At 36.3% G+C, this 19,219-nt stretch overlaps 1 protein-coding gene across 15 annotated transcripts in view; it reads left to right on the top strand.

Moving 5' to 3' along the window:
• The window catches only part of LOC131428271 (uncharacterized), a 209,690-nt gene that overhangs the window by 169,505 nt on the left and 20,966 nt on the right, over positions 1 to 19,219 (top strand). For 10 of the 15 annotated variants that reach the window (XM_058592076.1, XM_058592074.1, XM_058592080.1 and 7 more), the window contains one exon: positions 10,344 to 10,673. The exons of 4 other annotated variants lie outside the window; for them this stretch is intronic. In XM_058592076.1, coding sequence (XP_058448059.1) covers positions 10,344 to 10,673 — 330 coding nt within the window. Of the gene's footprint in view, positions 1 to 10,343; positions 10,674 to 19,219 lie in introns of those variants that run through there. One more of the 15 variants, XR_009229360.1, reaches the window with a different exon arrangement.

Here is a 19,219-nt window from a genome sequence, read left to right as displayed (position 1 = left end):
CGATAACATTATTGTTTCTGATTCGGTTGTTAAGAATTCCGTTCCGTGCTAGATGTTCGTGTAACTCCTTCGTTTCTAGGGAAATTCCATTTCGAATTTTCTACATGGGGACGCTTGGTGTCCTACGCGAGGACGAACAACCGTGCGTTCGCGTGTAGTCTTTCGTAGAAGTTTTGCAACTGACATTTCTGACTGCCTTTCGTCTAGCTTCGAGCTTTGGTATTTCAATTGGTTAATAAAAACATTCCTATGATATCTAGCTAAAAATTCAACGATTTTCGTTTATTACGCTTTCAGTCCAGAATACGTGACGTATAATTTTGGAGCAACTTCAAATATTTCTTATCGTGTTCTAGAATTCTCCGTTGTTTAAAATTGCCATAGTATAATTCGATTTTGATTCATCGCTCTTAACAAAAACGAAATTATTACGACCTTTACACGTGAAAATATTATTGTCAATCCAAAGTATTGTCAATCCAAAGTATTGTCAATACCGTCAATACAATTGACTTGGTAACTTGAGTCCGCATTTTTCGAAAGAAAAATCAAGCGTTTGGGGCTTCAAATATTCCAACTGAATATTGATAAATTAATAGCAGTGTTCATTGCCCATATTTAACAGTTTCCTGTCTGGAGAGAAATTATTAGGCTTTACACGTTTTTTTTTGACATAACCTCACAAAATGAACTTTTTTTTGACAGCGCTGGTGATTTTTTTACAGTTTAAAAGTTCATCAGAGGTTCATGGTTTGAATTTAAAAATTGAAGGTCGTCTCACACTAAATAGATTTATACAAATACCGCTCCTTGACGCTGGAAACGCATACAGGGCAATCTTATTAGCTCTTTTCACTGTGGAACACTTATTTAACAGGTACTTTTTCGTCATTTTTCAATTTTTAATTTGCAGTCGCAAAACAAAACAAACCACCGGCAGCTGTCAAAGATTAACTTGATTCATCGACAGTTAATCTGTGTCGTCATCGTGTAAAACCAAATTGTCGGATTGATGAACAGTTTTGATTTTTTGACAATGTTTTTTTCAAAGTCACTATTCCGGGTTGATGAATGATTATACAGTTTTGGTGATGTGTTTTATACATCAAATAATATAATTTACCTTACATGCAGTTCCAAACACCACAATTTTTCTGACGAAATCACAGTTCATCAAAATAAATCAACATGGTGAGCTGATTTCCGACCTTCAGAGTTACCAGGTATAAAGAAATTTGATCAGCGTACCCTGTCAGTCTTTGTACCGTGTACCAGCCGACCTTTCTTCAATTCTGTATCGAATCGTTCCAATAAGTTGTCATAAGAGAGTAATTACAAGTTGTTGACCGATTGTTTCTATGCCCGGTGAAAAATGAACGGCGACCCAAGTGAAAAATGGGTGGCCATCATGTGGCATCAGGCGACTGTCACTGGCATGGAACGGTTACGGAACAACAACATTAATTGTAACCAGTTCTTATGGAGGCACACAACGTCAATCACGGAATATTTTGACGTCCAGTAAGTGAGTAATATTCGGCTAAAAAAAATATTAAATTAACCTTGACGTCGACCGAAGTTGAATAATCGTCTGAATCGTGTTTAATGCTGGCGTTTCCTGATGAAAACAAACCAATCTCGTTTGCATTTGTGATTGTAAGTGAGCTGTCAGAAAGCCTAATAACGGTCGGTTCAGAGTTCGAAAACTTTGGAGCACGTATCAAAACAGAACTAATCAAGGATGCCAGGTTATTTTTTTTTTTCAAAAATCTGATCCAGCCAAAAAAAGTCTGTGCAAAATCTGTGCACGTTTTCTGATACATAAAAGCTGATCGGAATCATTTTACATTTTGGTGAGGCAAAACAAAACAGGTCACACTTCTTCCAACCGCTTTGTCGGATATTCATTTTCTCTCAATTTTCCCTAGACTTTTTGGGTCTCATAACAAGCCTGTGATTGATTTCAGAAATCTGTGTCATTTTTTCAAATCTGTGCAGAAAATTAAAAATCTGTGAAACATAGACTAATCTGTAAACCTGGCATCTCTGAAACTAATGAAGGTAATTCAATTGTCCCACGACAAAAGGGCTTAACCGCAAATGAGAGTCTCTCTTTGTTTACTTTTTCTGTTTCGATTATTACGGAGCTATTGTTGAAATTTCTTCAGTTTCCAATATCAACCGAAAGTTTGTGGTTTTGGCTTGGAAATAATGCGAAGAGTTAAACGCTATTCACACCAGGCAGTGGCGTGTCTGGAACGTGCCGGTATTTATTTGTCGAGTATTCTCACTGTATCATGCACAAAATTTAGTCAACGAAGAACTAACCGTAATTGCGACTGCTCTGGCTGACGAAGATATTCAGTAGAGATAGCAGCATAAAATTTAAAAAAAATGGAAGATCTGTGTGTCATAGCTTTGGCGAAACAAAGGAGTTGAGGGTGAATTCGCCACCTTTTATACTACATGGAAGTCCCGGACCTAACAGAGATAAAGTCGATTTTTTACCGTGAAAACTTTTTTATTCTTCAGTATAATCTCCATCTAGAGTGATACACTTGACCCATCGGTACTCCAACATTTTGATGTCCTTTGAAAAAAAAAATTGTCAAGGCCTTCAAAATAGGCAATGATCTCAGCATTCGACGAAAATTTCTTTCCCTGGAAAAACCTCTTCAGGATTGGAAATAGATAATAGTCACTGGGGGCCAGGTCTGGAGAATGCGGGGGATGGTGGACCAATCCCTGCCGGAAATCATTCAATTTTACCGTTGCTTTTATGCATGAATGAGCTGGTCCATCTTTTTCCATAGCTTAATGAAAACTAGAACTCGTCTGATACGATCAGCTGGTATTGAAACACTAGTGGATAGATTGTCATGAAATTTGGTATTGGGCCATCTAGAGGCTTGTTCTCAACAATAATCTACACGGTTCGAAACGATTCGCGTCTTTTTCGTGAGAGGCTCGGGACGTTTCATTCCATGTAGTAAGCAGCTTGTGAACTTACCTTCCTGTTGGAGTTCTTGGCCAATATTTTTTCCATGTATCTGCTCGGTATCGTCAATCCATGTATTTCGGATTCACTAGAACGTACAAAACCGGATATTCTCGCACCAACTCAATCTAATATTCTTCATTCATTTTGCTGTTAATATTTAAAGACACTTAAACTTGTTTACAAACAAATTGTCAACGCAATATACTCTTTGAACAAACGCATGCTTTGACCGTACTTAGGACGAGTCTCGACAAAGACGCGGATACGTTAAGGTCTAGTGAGAATATTCAGATGAAACTGCATTAAAGAAATTTGAAGCGTAACCCGAACGAGATCTGGTCCAGTCCTGTTCCGGATCTGCCACTGCCTAGTGCGAATTGCGTTTATATGAAATCAATCTGGAATTTGGCGAAAGAAAAAGAAAACAAGATGAAACTGTCAGTCAGTCAGTTAGGCCCTTTGGAAGTGGGACGATAGAATTGACTGAAACTGACAGTAGGAAACTCAGAGAACACGACGCACGTTCAGTAAAACTCTTTTGTGATTGGCACATTGTCGCAAAGCTGATTTACCGGTAGCGACACCTGCCAATGAAAAATGGAACCAAGAAAAGGAAGATTCTTTCGGAAATTTTCATATCGGCAGTAGTGATTTGCAACATTTTTATCGTTTAGTCAATAGTAAAAATAAATATCAGCAATAAAAATAGAACTCGGAGTAGAAGAGAATCGATTTCAAAGTGTTTACTACTACTTTTTTAGTGTAAACTACGATTAAACATGGAAAATCTTCAGAAATGCGTGAAATTGGGAAAGGCTAGGTTTTTTCGGATAAACATTTTTTTAAACAAAATCCAGTGTAATGTTAATTTCTCGAGTACTAGAATGTATAGCGATCGAGTACTATTTATTGTGGATACTTTATATGTTATTTCCAGGCATTTGAAAAATGGTATCAAACCAAGTTTAATGCTCTATTCTGAATAAATGGTAGATTTCGCACAATGAACTAAGATCAACATTACCACCTCAGAGTAAAAACTTTTTCTTCAACTTCTACTATGATCTTTCAAATGGATTTGCCCGTTTTCATAAGAAATCGTTGAAAAGGTGGAGTAATTAGAAATTTTCCTACTGATTTGACAGCTCTTGCTGAAAGTATCATCTCTAAACAAACAGCGCCTCTACATTTCTGTTTCTCGACAATATGCCAATAGTAGCGTCGTTAAGAAGCGCGGCTACAGAGGCCCTTACACGAGAATTATTTATGTCATTTTAATGATTACTAGGTAATTTTATTCCAAATTTGTATGGAGAATTTATCATTACTGCCTTTACAAGTTCATTAAAAATGATTTTTCAAATTAAGGAAAATTGAAGACATTGGCATTACAACTCTTTTGTAGTATTTTGCCGTTCTGTTTCAACACACTTCGGAGTCGATCTTATGGACACCGAGAATCCTTCCAGGGCGGGGCTCGAAAATACGACAACTGGCTTGTAGGACCAGCGCCCGCTCACACGGGCAAAATGATGAAATGATGCTAATTATAAATAAAGAATAAAATCATTTCCCTTGATTAAAATTCTCAAATTGATTTATAATTCTCTGACTGGAATGTTCAGATCGTTCGGTCCTAACTCAGGTCAAGTTTTGAGTAAAGCACAAAAGACCGCCGCTTCGACGTCGGACGACGGTTTGGGTTTACGCTTTCGGCGAAATGATTGATTCGACGAAATGACCCATTCGGTGAAACAGATTTCGACTAAATGACCAAATTCAGATAGCGCACTGTATTCACTTGGTATTCGGTGCAGGTGCAAAAAGTCGACAATATTTGTTACTTTAAAAAACAGTAAAGAGAACTATATGATTTTATGATAGCGATAGTTAAGATTTCAGTACACAGAAATAGACCATGACAAACAGAAGATTCCATTTCTGTTTGTTGGGCATGGCATCTAGAAATTTATAACTTGTACTCAACTAGTAATAAATGAGAAGCTGAAGCAGAATATTATACAAATTGGATTTTGAAAAAAGCATAAGACTTTTATTGCTTCCTAACGGAAGAAAAGTTGGCAAAAAGATTGATTAATGAAACAGCAGGGATGAAAAAAGAGTTTGTTTTTCGTTGGCTATTCGTTAAGTTAAATAAAATTTATGGTGACTCGCATCATTAAGAACCAATGAATATATGTTCAAATAAGTAAAATTTAAAAAATATTGGTTTATTCTAATAGCAAATATGTAAAGAGCAAATAAATATGCAAATTAAGGGACTAATTAAATTCCTATTTTTTTTACTAGAGTAACATAGGAATATCAATTACCCCTTCACTACACACCACGAGGTCTCTTTTGATGCAAGTTCTATTCAACTGTCTCAATCTATCTTCTAGATAAAAATATCATAAAGTTATCCTGCTCTTTATACAGTATTCTGTTATTTCTGATAAATAATATTGAATGTAAAAGTGCGCTTAGGCGTAGAGAAATACCTTTCTTTGTCATACTCAAGGATGTAGCACATTTTATTGCGTCTCGTACGGATTCCCATGTAGCGAAGCCTTCAATCATTTGTCTTCAGAATATTTTGAACCTTTGGAGTGCTCTCTGTCTTCGATGTAAAAGCACTCCTTTTGGATCGTTTGAATCACGATGATATACTTTTTCCATGTGAAAAGATCTAAAAACTTTTCCATGTATTAAGAAGGACCGTTCGAAGCGCTATTATTCTTACTCTAGACCAAATTCCTCTTTGTTCTAAATTGTTCGCAAGTTTGTCTTTATAAGACACAGACTGGAGCAAAATTGAAAAAAAAAAAAGTGAATTAGGGAGTTACTATTGCCACCTACTCGATTGTTTAACTTAATCTAAACGCTGACAAAACTCAATTGAAGTTTGCAGAAATTTCCCAAATACAATTGGAGGGGAGCGGGTCATTTCGCCGAAAGTTGTTTCGCCGAATGCCATTTCACCGAAAGTCTCTTCGCCGAAAGTCGTTACGCCGAAAGGGTCATGTCTCCTGTATAACTGATGTGGCGCAGCCACATAACCGGAGCCAAGATGGCTCGGCGGCACAAAGCCGCCGGGGCGACGCCATCTGAGTCGGCCGCCGACCCGCCGTCGGAAGCGGCGGCCTCTTGCATACAAACTAGGTTTCTTTGATTTTGTTAGGTCCGGACGAGGGATAACGAGGTCGGAAAGCACATGAACCAAAACGATGTGGCGTAGCCGCATTATGTTAGATATTTTTTTTTTCACTTAAAAAACGGAAAATACCACATACAAGTTTTCTTGGGAACTCTGTTCTGAAGTTTATGAATCAATCTTTATTCAAGAGTACAAGAATCAATTTTCATTCAAGAAGTACAATTGTAGGTCAACAAAACGGGCGTGAACGCTATCATCTTTCATTTGTCTTTATTTTAAATCAATTCCAATTAAGATTTTAAGACGATTTCGGGATTCGGCGAAATGGCTTTCGGCGAAATGGCATTCGGCGAAATGTCATTCGGCGAAATGTCATTCGGCGAAATGTCATTCGGCGAAACGACCCCGTTCTCGATTGGAGAACGCCTCAGGCGATTCTCACAAGTGTTTCACATTTTTTCCATGTCGTTTGATTTTTTGTGAGTTCAATCGAAAGAAAAAATTTCAGTGTTAACTTTTATCACATCAAAAATTTGGTGAGATGGGACTGCAATACCTAACCTAGTGGCGATCGTGGCGACACATACAGGTGTCCGCCAAGCTGATCTATCAATTTTTTACACACAGTTCATGTGCAAGTCCGTACACCTGTTTTCTTCGATTAGAACAATTCCAGAAATAAATCACACACTCCTATTTGAGCGGATCTTAGCACACGTCTTCAGTACAGCAAACCATTTATTATGCCCAGATGAAGAGACAAATTCAAATCAAGACTTATTATCAAAAAGGGCAGATATTTTATTAAATCGTTATAACTCAGAAAACGGATAATTATTTAAAAACTGCGTTCTAGAAGATTGTGTAGAATGTCGATTGGACTATCTAAACAATGTACTTGACAAAAAGTTGTATACTTTTCCGAAAATTCTACAATGAACCGAAAAAAAGATAGTAGGTTTGTGTTTCGGGCGCTAATGCTTGATAATCATCTAGCATTTGGTACCGAAACTGAAGCATGCTTCGTTTTATTCATACGGCCCAGTGTTTAGTTGTCATTTTAGCACTAGAATATGATTTGAAAGATCAAAAGCAAAATTTGCTTTTACATCAAAATTAAAAACTCTGTTTGTCATTGAAACTGTCTGTAATATAACTGATTTTCATATGCTAAAAATAACAGCATTGATTAGGAAATTAAATCTGACTTTTCAGAACCACATCTATATTAGGGTGCCATCTCTTGTAATACACTGGAAACTTACTTTAAAAGATAGTCAGGTATTTTGACTTTTAGCTGTGATAGTGTGAAACAAAATTACATTCATAGAAGCCCAGATAACAGATATACAGGCTCACATTTGAACTGTGTGTAAAATTTGCTCAATCACCGTGGCGAACACTCGCAGATGTCACCACGATCGACATAAGGTTCCACTTTCACATGAGCCACAATTTTTTGGTGCAACATTCACTTCACGCTAGAGTTTTGTTTTGCTGTTGGTTAAAATGACATGTTTATTTTTGTTTGATTCCGATCGAATACTCGTGTGATTTAGAGATGTGCGAAACAGCTTACATTGGTGAGCAGCTCCGAACCGATCAGCTCACCAAAATGAACCGATTCGATGTATCAGCTCATCAGCTCATTTAGATTGAACTGATGGTTAATTCTGTGACCCGTTTTTCTTGTGCCGTGAGAAGTAAGAATTCTTACTGATAATGTCTCATTTAATCCGTTGAAGAAGGATAGATGCAGGCATGGAAGAAATAACGAAACTTGGTGCAAACATTTCTTTTCGAAGATCCGTTCAGCTCGCATCTTATTCCTCGCTTCACAATGCGGCGAACTGGGTAGCAAATGAGTGAGCTGGTGAGCTGCGATTCTTTTAAAAAGAGCTGTGAGCTGTCAGCTCACTTTTATGATTCGATTCATTGGAACAGCTCAGGAGCGAATTGCCCATCTCTAGTGTGATTTATGCGACATGGAAATAAAGTTATCTTTAACACTTAAGGAAATCGTGTGATAAATGTTAAAAATGTTTTAGTTAGAATATTTCTATAACAGGTAGAAGGATTTTGTTATCGTTCCGGAACGTAGTGGAACGTTTTGAAAGATATCTTTAATTATTAATTCAGTGTTCTACAAATGTTCGAAGCAAAGTTTGTTTTCGATTCGTTAGTTTTGAAAACAGTTACCAAATTTTCCAGGGAGTCTTCGGTGGAAAAAATGAGATTATTATGTTTTTCAGAACCGTCGCCACAATTGGTGTCAAACTTCCAGATTCAAGACATCCAGACCGGATTATTTGAAAAATTAATCCATAATGATTCCTTTCCCCATTCACCTTAGTGTCTATAAAAGTGGATGAGACATTTGTTGGTTGACAAATGAATGTATCTTATACCATCATTTGTGGAATTTCGGAAGGTATCGAAATAATGATGGTCGTTTAAACTACCGGATTTCTGAAAAACAAACAATCTTCTACCTTAATTTTAAATTGATACCCGACTGTGGTGAAATTGATTTTGCAATCATCGTAGCTACCTAAGATATTTTATGGCCTACTTCGGGAGCTCAAATAGCGAAAATTTTTCTTGGAAACTTTGGAAGATTTAGAATTATCTTTTTTTTTCCCGGAGACACCAAAAAATGTCCATTTTATATCGAAATCTTTTCATAGTAAGTTCTGGTATTTGTACGAAGAATGGTCAATTTTTAACATCGAACAAATGTTTAACAAATTCTAACGGTGTAAGTTTCTAAAGGTGAAGCCAGAGTGGGAGCGACAAGCGACGCGAAGCGATGCGATGCGTAAAACGAAAATTTTCAATGCTACGTAGTAGTCATAGTAAAAGCAACGAGAAGCTGTGCTCAAAAGCACCAGAGGTAAACAAAAATGGACATTTTCATTCATTGTTAAAGTTTCAAAAGAATGGACGAAGAGTTGTTTTTTATGTCCGAGGGCGTACGCAACTATTTTTTCGGAAATCATAAAGAATTCGGAATTCATCCCATTATTCGAAATAGTAGAAAGTTCGGTGAATATCACCATCTGTATAAATAATTGCTCAAAGATTCTCAAAAATTTCATGACTATACTAATCAGTAGTTGATAATATTTCAAAAACTTCTTCACAGGAACCCGTTTCCGGTAATTACGATATTGTTGATTCCAGAGCACATTTCGTTTTAAAATAGCACCGATTAGCGCTTCAACATCAATCGAATTATCTTGTTCCGTCATGAAAAAAATCAATTCAACCGTGTTTCGTGTTTACTGTGGTATGCATGTTCATTTTTTTTAAGTGGACGAAATTCGGTCGTGCTTCGCCGTGCGGTACTTTAATATTCGCATCGCATCGCATCGCTTCGCGTCGCTTGTCGCTCCCACTCTGGCTTCACCCTAAGAAAAACATTATATTATTCTCGAAGTTATCGGTTATTTTGACCCGCTGTTTATTGTTCATAAATCCCTTCGAAAGAGCCCCGCTATGGCCGAAACTAGAGTGCATATAACCCGCTAGCCGAAACTAGCCTAAAGTAATAATATCAAATTGGGTTTGGGTTTCGTTGTAAATATCAAGGTATTTCATGATTCCTTACTATTTTTTCACTCTTGTGAAATGCGTCCATTTCCTTTCGCTAGACTGTCCGATTTCATTGCATTCGTTCTTGGAATATATCACATTGTACTGCTCTACTATCAGAAAAAAAAATAGGAATACTCGCACAGCAACGCATCAAGTGATTAAATAGGTGCATCTGCTATAGTGCATGTGTGGTAGCGAAAACGCACTGTTCTGTAGGTTCACTATCGTTAAAAGGAAACTTCAAATAGTTATTTTCCCCTGGCTAGAAACCCATCAATGCGTGTCGAAATTCCGTGATCTTCGTACCAATAGTATGCTAGTTTAGCTAACTGCCATTGGCTGTCCGATCACAAAATCACTCGATAAAAACTCGAATCCTGTCCTGATTGGAGCTCAAATGTAAAAAGCAAAATAATCCGACTAGCTACAGTAGTAGAACACCAAGCAGTTATCAACAGACCGCCTAACCTAATAGATAATTTTTATGTTTCTTCCCTCACTGCTGTGACTGAATGCGCGCAACACTGTGTAAACTAACCGTCACTAATAAAAAAAATCAAACCAATAAACTAACACCATCCGATTCAGCTGCCTAGACGCAGCCGACGACGATGATTTTGGTGGGGAAATTTCGTCGCGTCGTCCTTTGTCCGGACATTCCGGTGCTGCGATCGCCAGTGGTGGCACTAATCGGACCACCAGCACCGTGTCCATTTCGTCCACCGTCAGCACACACCAGCATTCGAGTAAGAAGGACGGCAAGTCCTTAGGATCCGTCGTTGCAACTACTTCTGCTGCTGCTGCTGCTGATGATGATGATGCTGCTGTCGTTGTTGTTGCTGGACCTTCGGCTGCATCCGCACAGGGCAGAAAAGCGATCGATAATGACATTAGCACATTTTTTAATGCATTCTGTGTGTAAGTAAACTAACGCCATGTTCTGGCCCACCTAGAACGTATGCCAAGTTTTCTTTATTAAAACAATAATATTTAGTGTCCTCCTTGTACTATCTTCTTATAAATATTGCTTTCTTTGTTCACTCCACTCTTAGAAAGTGTCCCCCAAAAGCTCTTACACTGTTGTACCATTGAATGCATAAATTTCCAAACCAAAAAAAAAAAAACAAATTACCCATTGGACCCCATTTGTATTTGTAAAAATTGACATTTCAATCAGGCTTTGCGAATCAACCAATTGAAAAGCGTGCACTATTCAGTGTGTTTGACAGCAAACACACGGAAAGTGAATCTACGGCAGTCATACTCCCCTTTTTGAGTCCCCTATCTTTGACGTCACTCAATTCAGTTTCTAGTGTCTCTATTGTTTGTATAATGTTGTAGATATGATATTTAACCGTCTAATCTCTTTGTTATATATAGATGTTATCACTCACTTTTTTCTTAAACAACAAATCTAGATGTTCCTACCGGGCTAGTTGTCTTTCCTGTACATAGTCGTCGACGCCATTAGCGCGAACTTTCAGTTGCCACCCTAATTCGAATATTTGTCCGTTAGTGTGTAACGATCTTATCTGACCAAAAACTCTATAACTATGTCTATGATGTTCTGTTTTCTATTGAGAAGGATTTAAAACACGTTTATATTAGCTAAACATTTTTACTATATTGAGCAATACTATGTCTTGAATTTTTGACGTTATGCTGGTTAAACAATACTGACTCCAATCTTGTGTTTTCTACAGACAAAATGAACTGGATTCAAACCATTCGCCGGACGCCAGTTTTGATCCTAAGTTCAACACAATTGAAACGAAGCTCGGAGCTTCTTTAAATCCTGGGTTCGCTAGCACTGCCCCTGTTTCATGCAAACTTGGTCCTGCATCCTTTCCCAATCCGTCAAAAACGAATTACCATTCTGCCACTGGACTATTTTACAAGTGGGGTTCGCTCGTTCAACGGCAACTCAGTGTGTAATCAATTTAGTTTCAATTTTTTTTTCAAACGTAAACGTCATAAGTTTAATTCATGCTGTTCATGAAACACGTAACGAAGTTGTGTCGTTTTCTCTTGTTTTCTCTCGAGAAAACTGAGACTGACCCAGGGTAGTTTCATCAATCAAACACTTATCTGTGTTGGGTTTGCACTTGGCAACGGGGATTTGAGCAAACCTAACTAGGTTTTACACGGACATGACAAAACCTCACAAAATGAACAGAATGAGCTTTTTATTTTACACCCGCCGGTGGTTTGTTCACAGCTTAAAAGTTGATCAGAGGTTCGCCTCACACTAAACAGTTTTATACAAACATCGCTCCTTGATGCTGGAAACACATACAGGGAATTCTTTGTAGTTTCACTATGGAACACGTTTCTAACAGGCACTTTCCCGTCATTTTTCAGTCGCAAAACAAATCAGTCGCAGTCGCAAAATAAAACAAATCACCGGCTGCTATCAAAGATGAACTTGATTCATCGGCAGTTCATTTGTGTCGTCATCGTGTAAAACCTCGAACCTCGAACCTAAAAGACTCGATTTTCAGTTCAACAACGTTGAAACTAGGTTCAAAACTGACTTCAAACAAACGGTTTGACAGCAGTTAGGGTGGAAATTGGGTTGGGTTTGGCCAAAGATAAATAATAACAACATTTATGTACCTACAAAAATTTAAAAAATACTGGTTCGTACCTGGTACTTTCTAAAATGACTACAATCACCGCTTGGCGGAGCGCGAGATTATTTACATTGTTATCTTTTCGACTAAAGTATGCCATGACTAGAACAAAATCGTCACATTGGGCCGTATGAATAAAACTAAATAAGTAAATGCTACATGTGGATCACGTTCCTGTCAAAAGCAAAGACTTTACTACACAACAACGTTCGAACATGTAGTATTTACTACAATTTTTCGGTAGGTAGATCCAGAGGTTGCTACTCGTGTGTTTGCTGATAAAGTGAAGTAGAATAATTAAAACCAAACCAAACGTGTTTTACTCTGTGGACTATGTTTTTGAGAAGATACTACAAACAACAGACTTTACTACATTTTATTCATACGGCCCATTGTCACTCATTTCGCTACCGTTTAGCGAGTTGTTGGTTAAAATGAGAAAACTGTTTTATTGAAAAAAGTCGAAAAAATATCCATTCGTGTCGTTATTTAAATTTCCGAAGAGAAATCAACACAGTTGGAAAAAATCTAGTTATTTTACATCTTATAATATGCACATAAATGGAGCGTCGTATTTCACTCAAATTTATATTCAAGAACATGTAAAATTATGTGATTTGAAATCACATGGCTTGAAATCGAATGAAATAAAAAACAAAAGATCGATAGAAACAGCGCGACTTGAACCGAGAAACATTAGCTCGCAAAGCACGGCAGTAATCGACTGTGCCATAGAAGCACATATCGGCTCGATGGATTATTGGTGCATATAAATCTACATAGCGACTAATGGTAGCCGAATGCAAATTACACTCGAAGCCTGTAAAGTTCTGTGGAAATGGAATATTTAGTCTTTTGACAAGTTAAATTGCTATGAATTGTGTCAGTTGTAGAATTACATCACCTGTAAAATTCACAATTTTTTCTGTGAAGTTTTCCAATAAGTATAGTCTTGGTATTTCATATCATTTCATTCTTCTTTTGGAACTCGACACCTTCACAAATAGCAGTTTGTTCAAAGGAAGCTGTTAAGTAATATAGAGTAAACATATTTGTCGATTGAGAAAAAAATTTTCAATAAATCTTTCACATCATTTGCGTCGCAATTCACAAACGCCGTGTCACAATCAAAGAAATAAAAAGAAGAACATTTCCCTGAAAAACAAGGCGTTAAAATATTAAGACATCCCATAAGAAGAATGTTTGCCCATTTCTTCCATATTTTCTTCAACAATAGATCTTGATTTTTTCACAATATTTATGCAATCTACTCTGATTTTTTCATAATACATAACAGAACGTCGGGAATCTACTCTGAATGCACTTGGAATTCCGAGCTTTCTTAGCTATGATGCATATCTGCTGTAAATTGCCTTCTCGCGCTTAATTTAAATACACGAGTTATCATGTTGTTAGCCGATTACTTCAAAACAAACAAAATTTTATATGCAACATAAAATCTCTTCTTCTTCTTCTTCTTCACTTCTGGTGGCGTCATCTCACTTGAGATGACGCCGATTGATGACACAGCGATTTAGCTATATTGCTAGTTAGTTTTCATTTATAGTCCAATGGACTTTCTTTTCACTGGACTACAAGTGAAACCCTCGCTTTGTGACAACGTGGAGTCATCGAAGTACAGATGAAAATACTTTCTTTCTCGCGAAATACTCGAATTTTCACCGCACTAACACGATACGACGTGTTCACTCGTTGAGGGTTTCACCGGAAGTCCAACATAAAATCTCAATATATACAAATGAGCTAACGTATTGAAAGGGTTCTCACGGCTTGACATTTTCATTATAAATGTGATGATGGGAATCCAGCAGTGCAACCATCATTGTTGTCAGTTTCATGGATGACCGTAAATGTGCGCAAAAAAAAGATCGTGATTGTCATGTCTGGAAATGCGTTTGTGGTTTGTCTGTATAACCGAATGGCAGAACCTACACTAGCCGCACGAAACGTTTTGATGACTATTTTACCCCATTTACTTCATTTTATGGTATGTTATTGTAAATCGGTCTTAAACTATGGTAAAACCGACGACACGACATGCCACTCACTATTCAAAACTGTATCACAAATTTAACTACCCCTCAGTAACTCGTAACGTCAAAAAGAAATCGCTTGAAAAATGTTGGAAACTGGCAACTAAGCCTGAAAAACTGTTGTATTAGAAATAACATCTACCGTTACCCTAGTTACATTTATTTACCTTAATATGTGCACAACAGTTGAACGAGGAATTTAAATCTAAATTTTTTATCAGCCAATGTTGTTTCGCTACGGAGCAGCTCTACTGCATTTAGAGAAAAATTATTCATTTGGGGATCGTACGGTTTCTTTGCACAGGTTTTCGAAGCCACACTGTTATATTCGCTGAAGAAGTTTTATATGGGTTTAAATTCATATAAGGAACAAATCAGAGTTGACTCCATACGTATTAGGAAGTATTTATCTTCGCTAGCGGAATTGTGCTTAATTTATTAGATTTACCGACACCATACCGAATTTTGCTATCGAAGATAAAGAGGTATTGGAATATGAAAAATTTTACAAGACGAAAATATTAATCGAGTTATTAGTTATAGTTATAGTTATTTAATCTTGATTTTTCGCGATATGGATACAAAACTTTGTAAACTGGGCTTTTCTCTACTACCATTTCTAAATCTATATATCTTTAAACGACCAATATCGCCAAGCACCTTAAGAGATTATAAAGTCCGTCTAATTTTCAATCAAAGCTATTGCTCGAACCGCATTCGCATAGGCAGCCAATTCTCGATCAATTGCAGTCCTCAAAGAGCCACATCTCCTCCCGACATGTTATACCGGGTACAAGATTTTGAGTGTTTGTTTCTTGCGATTTTCGAGTGTTTGGTTCACGAGATCTCGAAGATACAATGAGCTTAAAACATCAGAAATTTGCATTGTGTCCTGATACTTATTATCCGGACGCGTGGCTCAAGTGTTATATTTGGTGTCCTGTAATGATCCGTCATAATAATCAGGCCAAGATAATTTAACGAATAAAATCATTGATTAATATATTTATACTCGTACTCATAGAAGTTTGAAATCCCTAGGGAAAATCGTTTTGTTTTTTTTCGACATTCTGGTTTGTTTATTAACTATGGAACTCCTTGGTAACTAGTTCATAGCAACTTAAACAGTGTTGCACAAGAAAATTATTTTTATCATTTTCAAGGGGTCGCTATATTTGTGGTAACTGGCGGTAAATCGCTCACGACCACTTTTTATTCCGATTTTTCTTCGGAGTGCCTGGTCGTGTCGTCGGTAAAACTAATTGGAAGTTTATTAAATCTAGCTTACCTTAAAGAAAAAAGTTTGTAGAATCGAATGGAAGAACCTACACAGATAAAAATATTTTGTGAATTTACATCTATTTTCATGCACATATTTGGAGCAGGTAATTAAACATAAAATTACTTTACAATTCTGTACGTTTCAATACAATTTAATCGCAAAATAAGCGTTAATTGAAAGATATAGTTATATTCATTGAAAATTCTATGCAATTCAATTTAGTTTTGCATCGATGAAGGTTTTCAATCAAAATTTCGATTCAACCCATGTCTATTCCATGTTACTTAGATTTACATCTCGTGTAAATTTCATTATTTCTTTCTGTGTACACTGGTCTCACGAAACGTTCTGGTGACTATTTTACCCCAATTCCTCTTTTTCATGATATCTTATTGTAAGGACGATTTACAATAAGATTTCATGAAATAGAGGAATTGGGGTAAAATAGTCATCAAAACGTTTCGTGCAACCAGTGTAGGTTCTTCTATTCGGTTGTACAGACTTTTTTCTATAAGATAAGCTAGATTTAGTAAACTTCCAATATGTTTTACCGAGATTTAAGGACGATATACAATAAGATATCATGAAATAGAGGAATTGGGCTAAAATAGTCACCAGAACGTTTCGTGAGACCAGTGTAGGTTCTTCCATTCGATTCTCCAGACTTTTTTTTACCTAATATAAGATAGTTTTCGCATGCTTTCAACGTGGTTTGCTTGAGACTTAAGGGTAATTTAGATGAAAATTTCACATATTGGAGGAATTGGGATAAAATTGTCACCAAAACGTTTCGTGCGGCAAGTGTAGGTTCTTCTAATGGAGAATGGTCTTCATTTAGATTGAAATCTGAAATCTAACTTTCTTCATTGAACTCAAAAATGATTTGGTTGTACAATAAAGTTTTAGGAAATTTTATTTTAAGCAACTTTGTTGAAAAAAGCACCTCTCTAGCTCTTCATTTGATCGAGTTACATCAATTTTCCCGAGTGAAAGTAGGGTGGCTCTTGAAAAATCACTTTTTTTGTTCTAACTTTTTTGTGAAACATTCTACTGAAAAGTTGTCTTCAGAAGAGTTGTTGAAGTCAAAAGTTACGATTGTTTTTTCATCAAAAACTAGTCAAGTTTCAAATATCAATATTCATTAGATGCCAGATCGATAAAAATGTATCCTATGCGGTTCCTGAAAGGTCATAATATAAGTAAAAATTCAAGAGAAAATTGGAAGGGTGTTATTTTTTTAAACTTATTTGAAATAGTCTTAAAGTACCTTCAAAAATCTCAAAAATATTGCATAACTCTTAAACGCCTTAACGTATCAACATACTTTCTTTAGCAAAATAATAGTATCAAATTAGTTCTACAAGTGTTCCGTACATTGTCCTTTCGAGAAATGAGACACACAAAAATTACAGCCGAAAATAGATTGCAGAACAATTTTAATTAATTTATTATCAATATAACTACTTCAATTGAGCTTGCACAACTGAAGATTAGAGATACTGTGTGATATGCTTATTCCGAACTAGTTGGCCATGATAATTTTATGAACATAAATTTTCATGATCTCGACAACCATTCCAACAAGCTGGTGCAAGTTAGAAAAATGCAAATATTTTTATCCCCATCGTGCCGAGACGCCTATGACACTGGCCCTTCTTTTTCATCCAATTGTGTACCGAATAGCCTGTAAAAACCGGAAAACGACGCACAATGAGTTTTGGTTCGAATAAATACATTCTACTCATTTTAACAAACTAGTGCTTCGACTTACTAAAAATCTATTTTCGGATGTAGTTTTTGTGTGTCTCATTTCCCGAAAGGACAATGTATGGAACACTCTTAGAACTATATTGATACTATTATTTTGCTGAAGGAAGTATGTTGATACGTTGAGGCGTTTAGGAGTTATGCAAAGTTTTTGAGATTTTTAAGGTATTTTAAAAACTAATTTAAATACGTTAAAAAACTGACCTTTCAAGAACCGCATAGGATACATTTTTATCGATTTGGCATCTAATGAATATTAATATTTAAAATTTGACTAGTTTTTGATGAAAAAACAATCGTGACTTTTTACTGCTAGCTTATATGAAAAAGCTTGGTTGAGCAAAATTGTGCGCAATGATTAGTTCAACAACTCTTCTGAAGACAACTTTTCAGTAGAAAGATTCGAAAAAGGTAGAACAAAAAAAGTGATTTTTCAGGAACCACCCTACTTTTACTCCGGAAAATTGATGTAACTCGATCAAATGAAGAGCTAGAGAGGTGCTTTTTTGAACAAAGTTGCTTAAAATAAAATTTCCTACAACTTTATTGTACAACAAAATCATTTTTTTTAGTTAAATTAAGAAAGTTAGGTATCAGATTTCAATCTAAATGAGGACAACCCCAGTAACTTTTTTCATCAAAAGGAGCGCCATTCGACATTCGTTATAAGTAAATGTTTGGGAAAGTTTCTATGAAGGAAATTTTTCTTGCTTGGAGCCTCTTACGTAGAATTTGAATGCGAATTTCTATGTTAAAGAAGCGATTTCTATGTTAAAGATGCGATTTCTATGTTCAAGTGAATTCTATTCCAGGATGTCAGCGTTTGTTTTTCGGAGTAGAAGACTTATCGACGTTAGCTCGACAATAGTTGGGTCAATTTCAACCAACATTTGACAAAATATGTAGCAAATGGATCCAACACTTCGAAAGTGTATATTAGTTACGTCTAGTTTCAGTCTATAGTTAGTACGTGGGTTAGCTTCACTATTTTTTTAATTAAGTCTAAATGCAAATTTATTTTGTTGATTACTTCCCGTTTTAAAACACAGTGAAATCGTTGTCGAAAATGATCCTGATATTACAGCGAGGCAAAATTTGAAATCAATCGTATTGACTTTCGTTCTATTCTTGAAATCAAAAATCAAAGTCATTGATTGAAATAAGAAACTCCGAGTGGCACTGGGATGAAGTAAAAGCACGGTGGTGGTTTTCAAAAAGTTGTAACGAGTTATAACTATTCACGGTGAAATGGTCTGCAACAAACATCTTATGGCTTCAGAACCATACAGGGAATGGTTACACCGTATGTGTTATGGTTTACATATCGTTTTTGTTTATTAGGGGTTGTTCTGTCCACGATATCTTGTTGATGTCCGTTCATCTTTCTTTTATACATATTATAGTTATTATCTCTGTAAATACAGTTAGTTAATATCTAAGGAAAAAGGCGTGAACTTTTTTGAAGCTGTATTCAATGTAAATGCTTTTACGTTCGTTAATTGTTCTCAGTTGTATCGATACATTCATGTCGCCTAGCATTCATTCGCTGCACTTTCTGTCCCTGTTAACGTTTCTCGCACATAAACTAGATCGTTCGACATGATAGCATAACGCTTCTGATTACCATTTTATATAATAATTATCGTCTCATGTATACATACGTACTCATCTACGAGTAACTAAGCTAATCTCATCTCAGCTAGCCCACCGATGATCAGCCAAAATTTA

Source organism: Malaya genurostris, chromosome 2 (assembly GCF_030247185.1).
Source record: "Malaya genurostris strain Urasoe2022 chromosome 2, Malgen_1.1, whole genome shotgun sequence".
NCBI lineage: Eukaryota > Metazoa > Arthropoda > Insecta > Diptera > Culicidae > Malaya > Malaya genurostris.
This window is presented reverse-complemented; position numbering and strand designations above follow the sequence as displayed.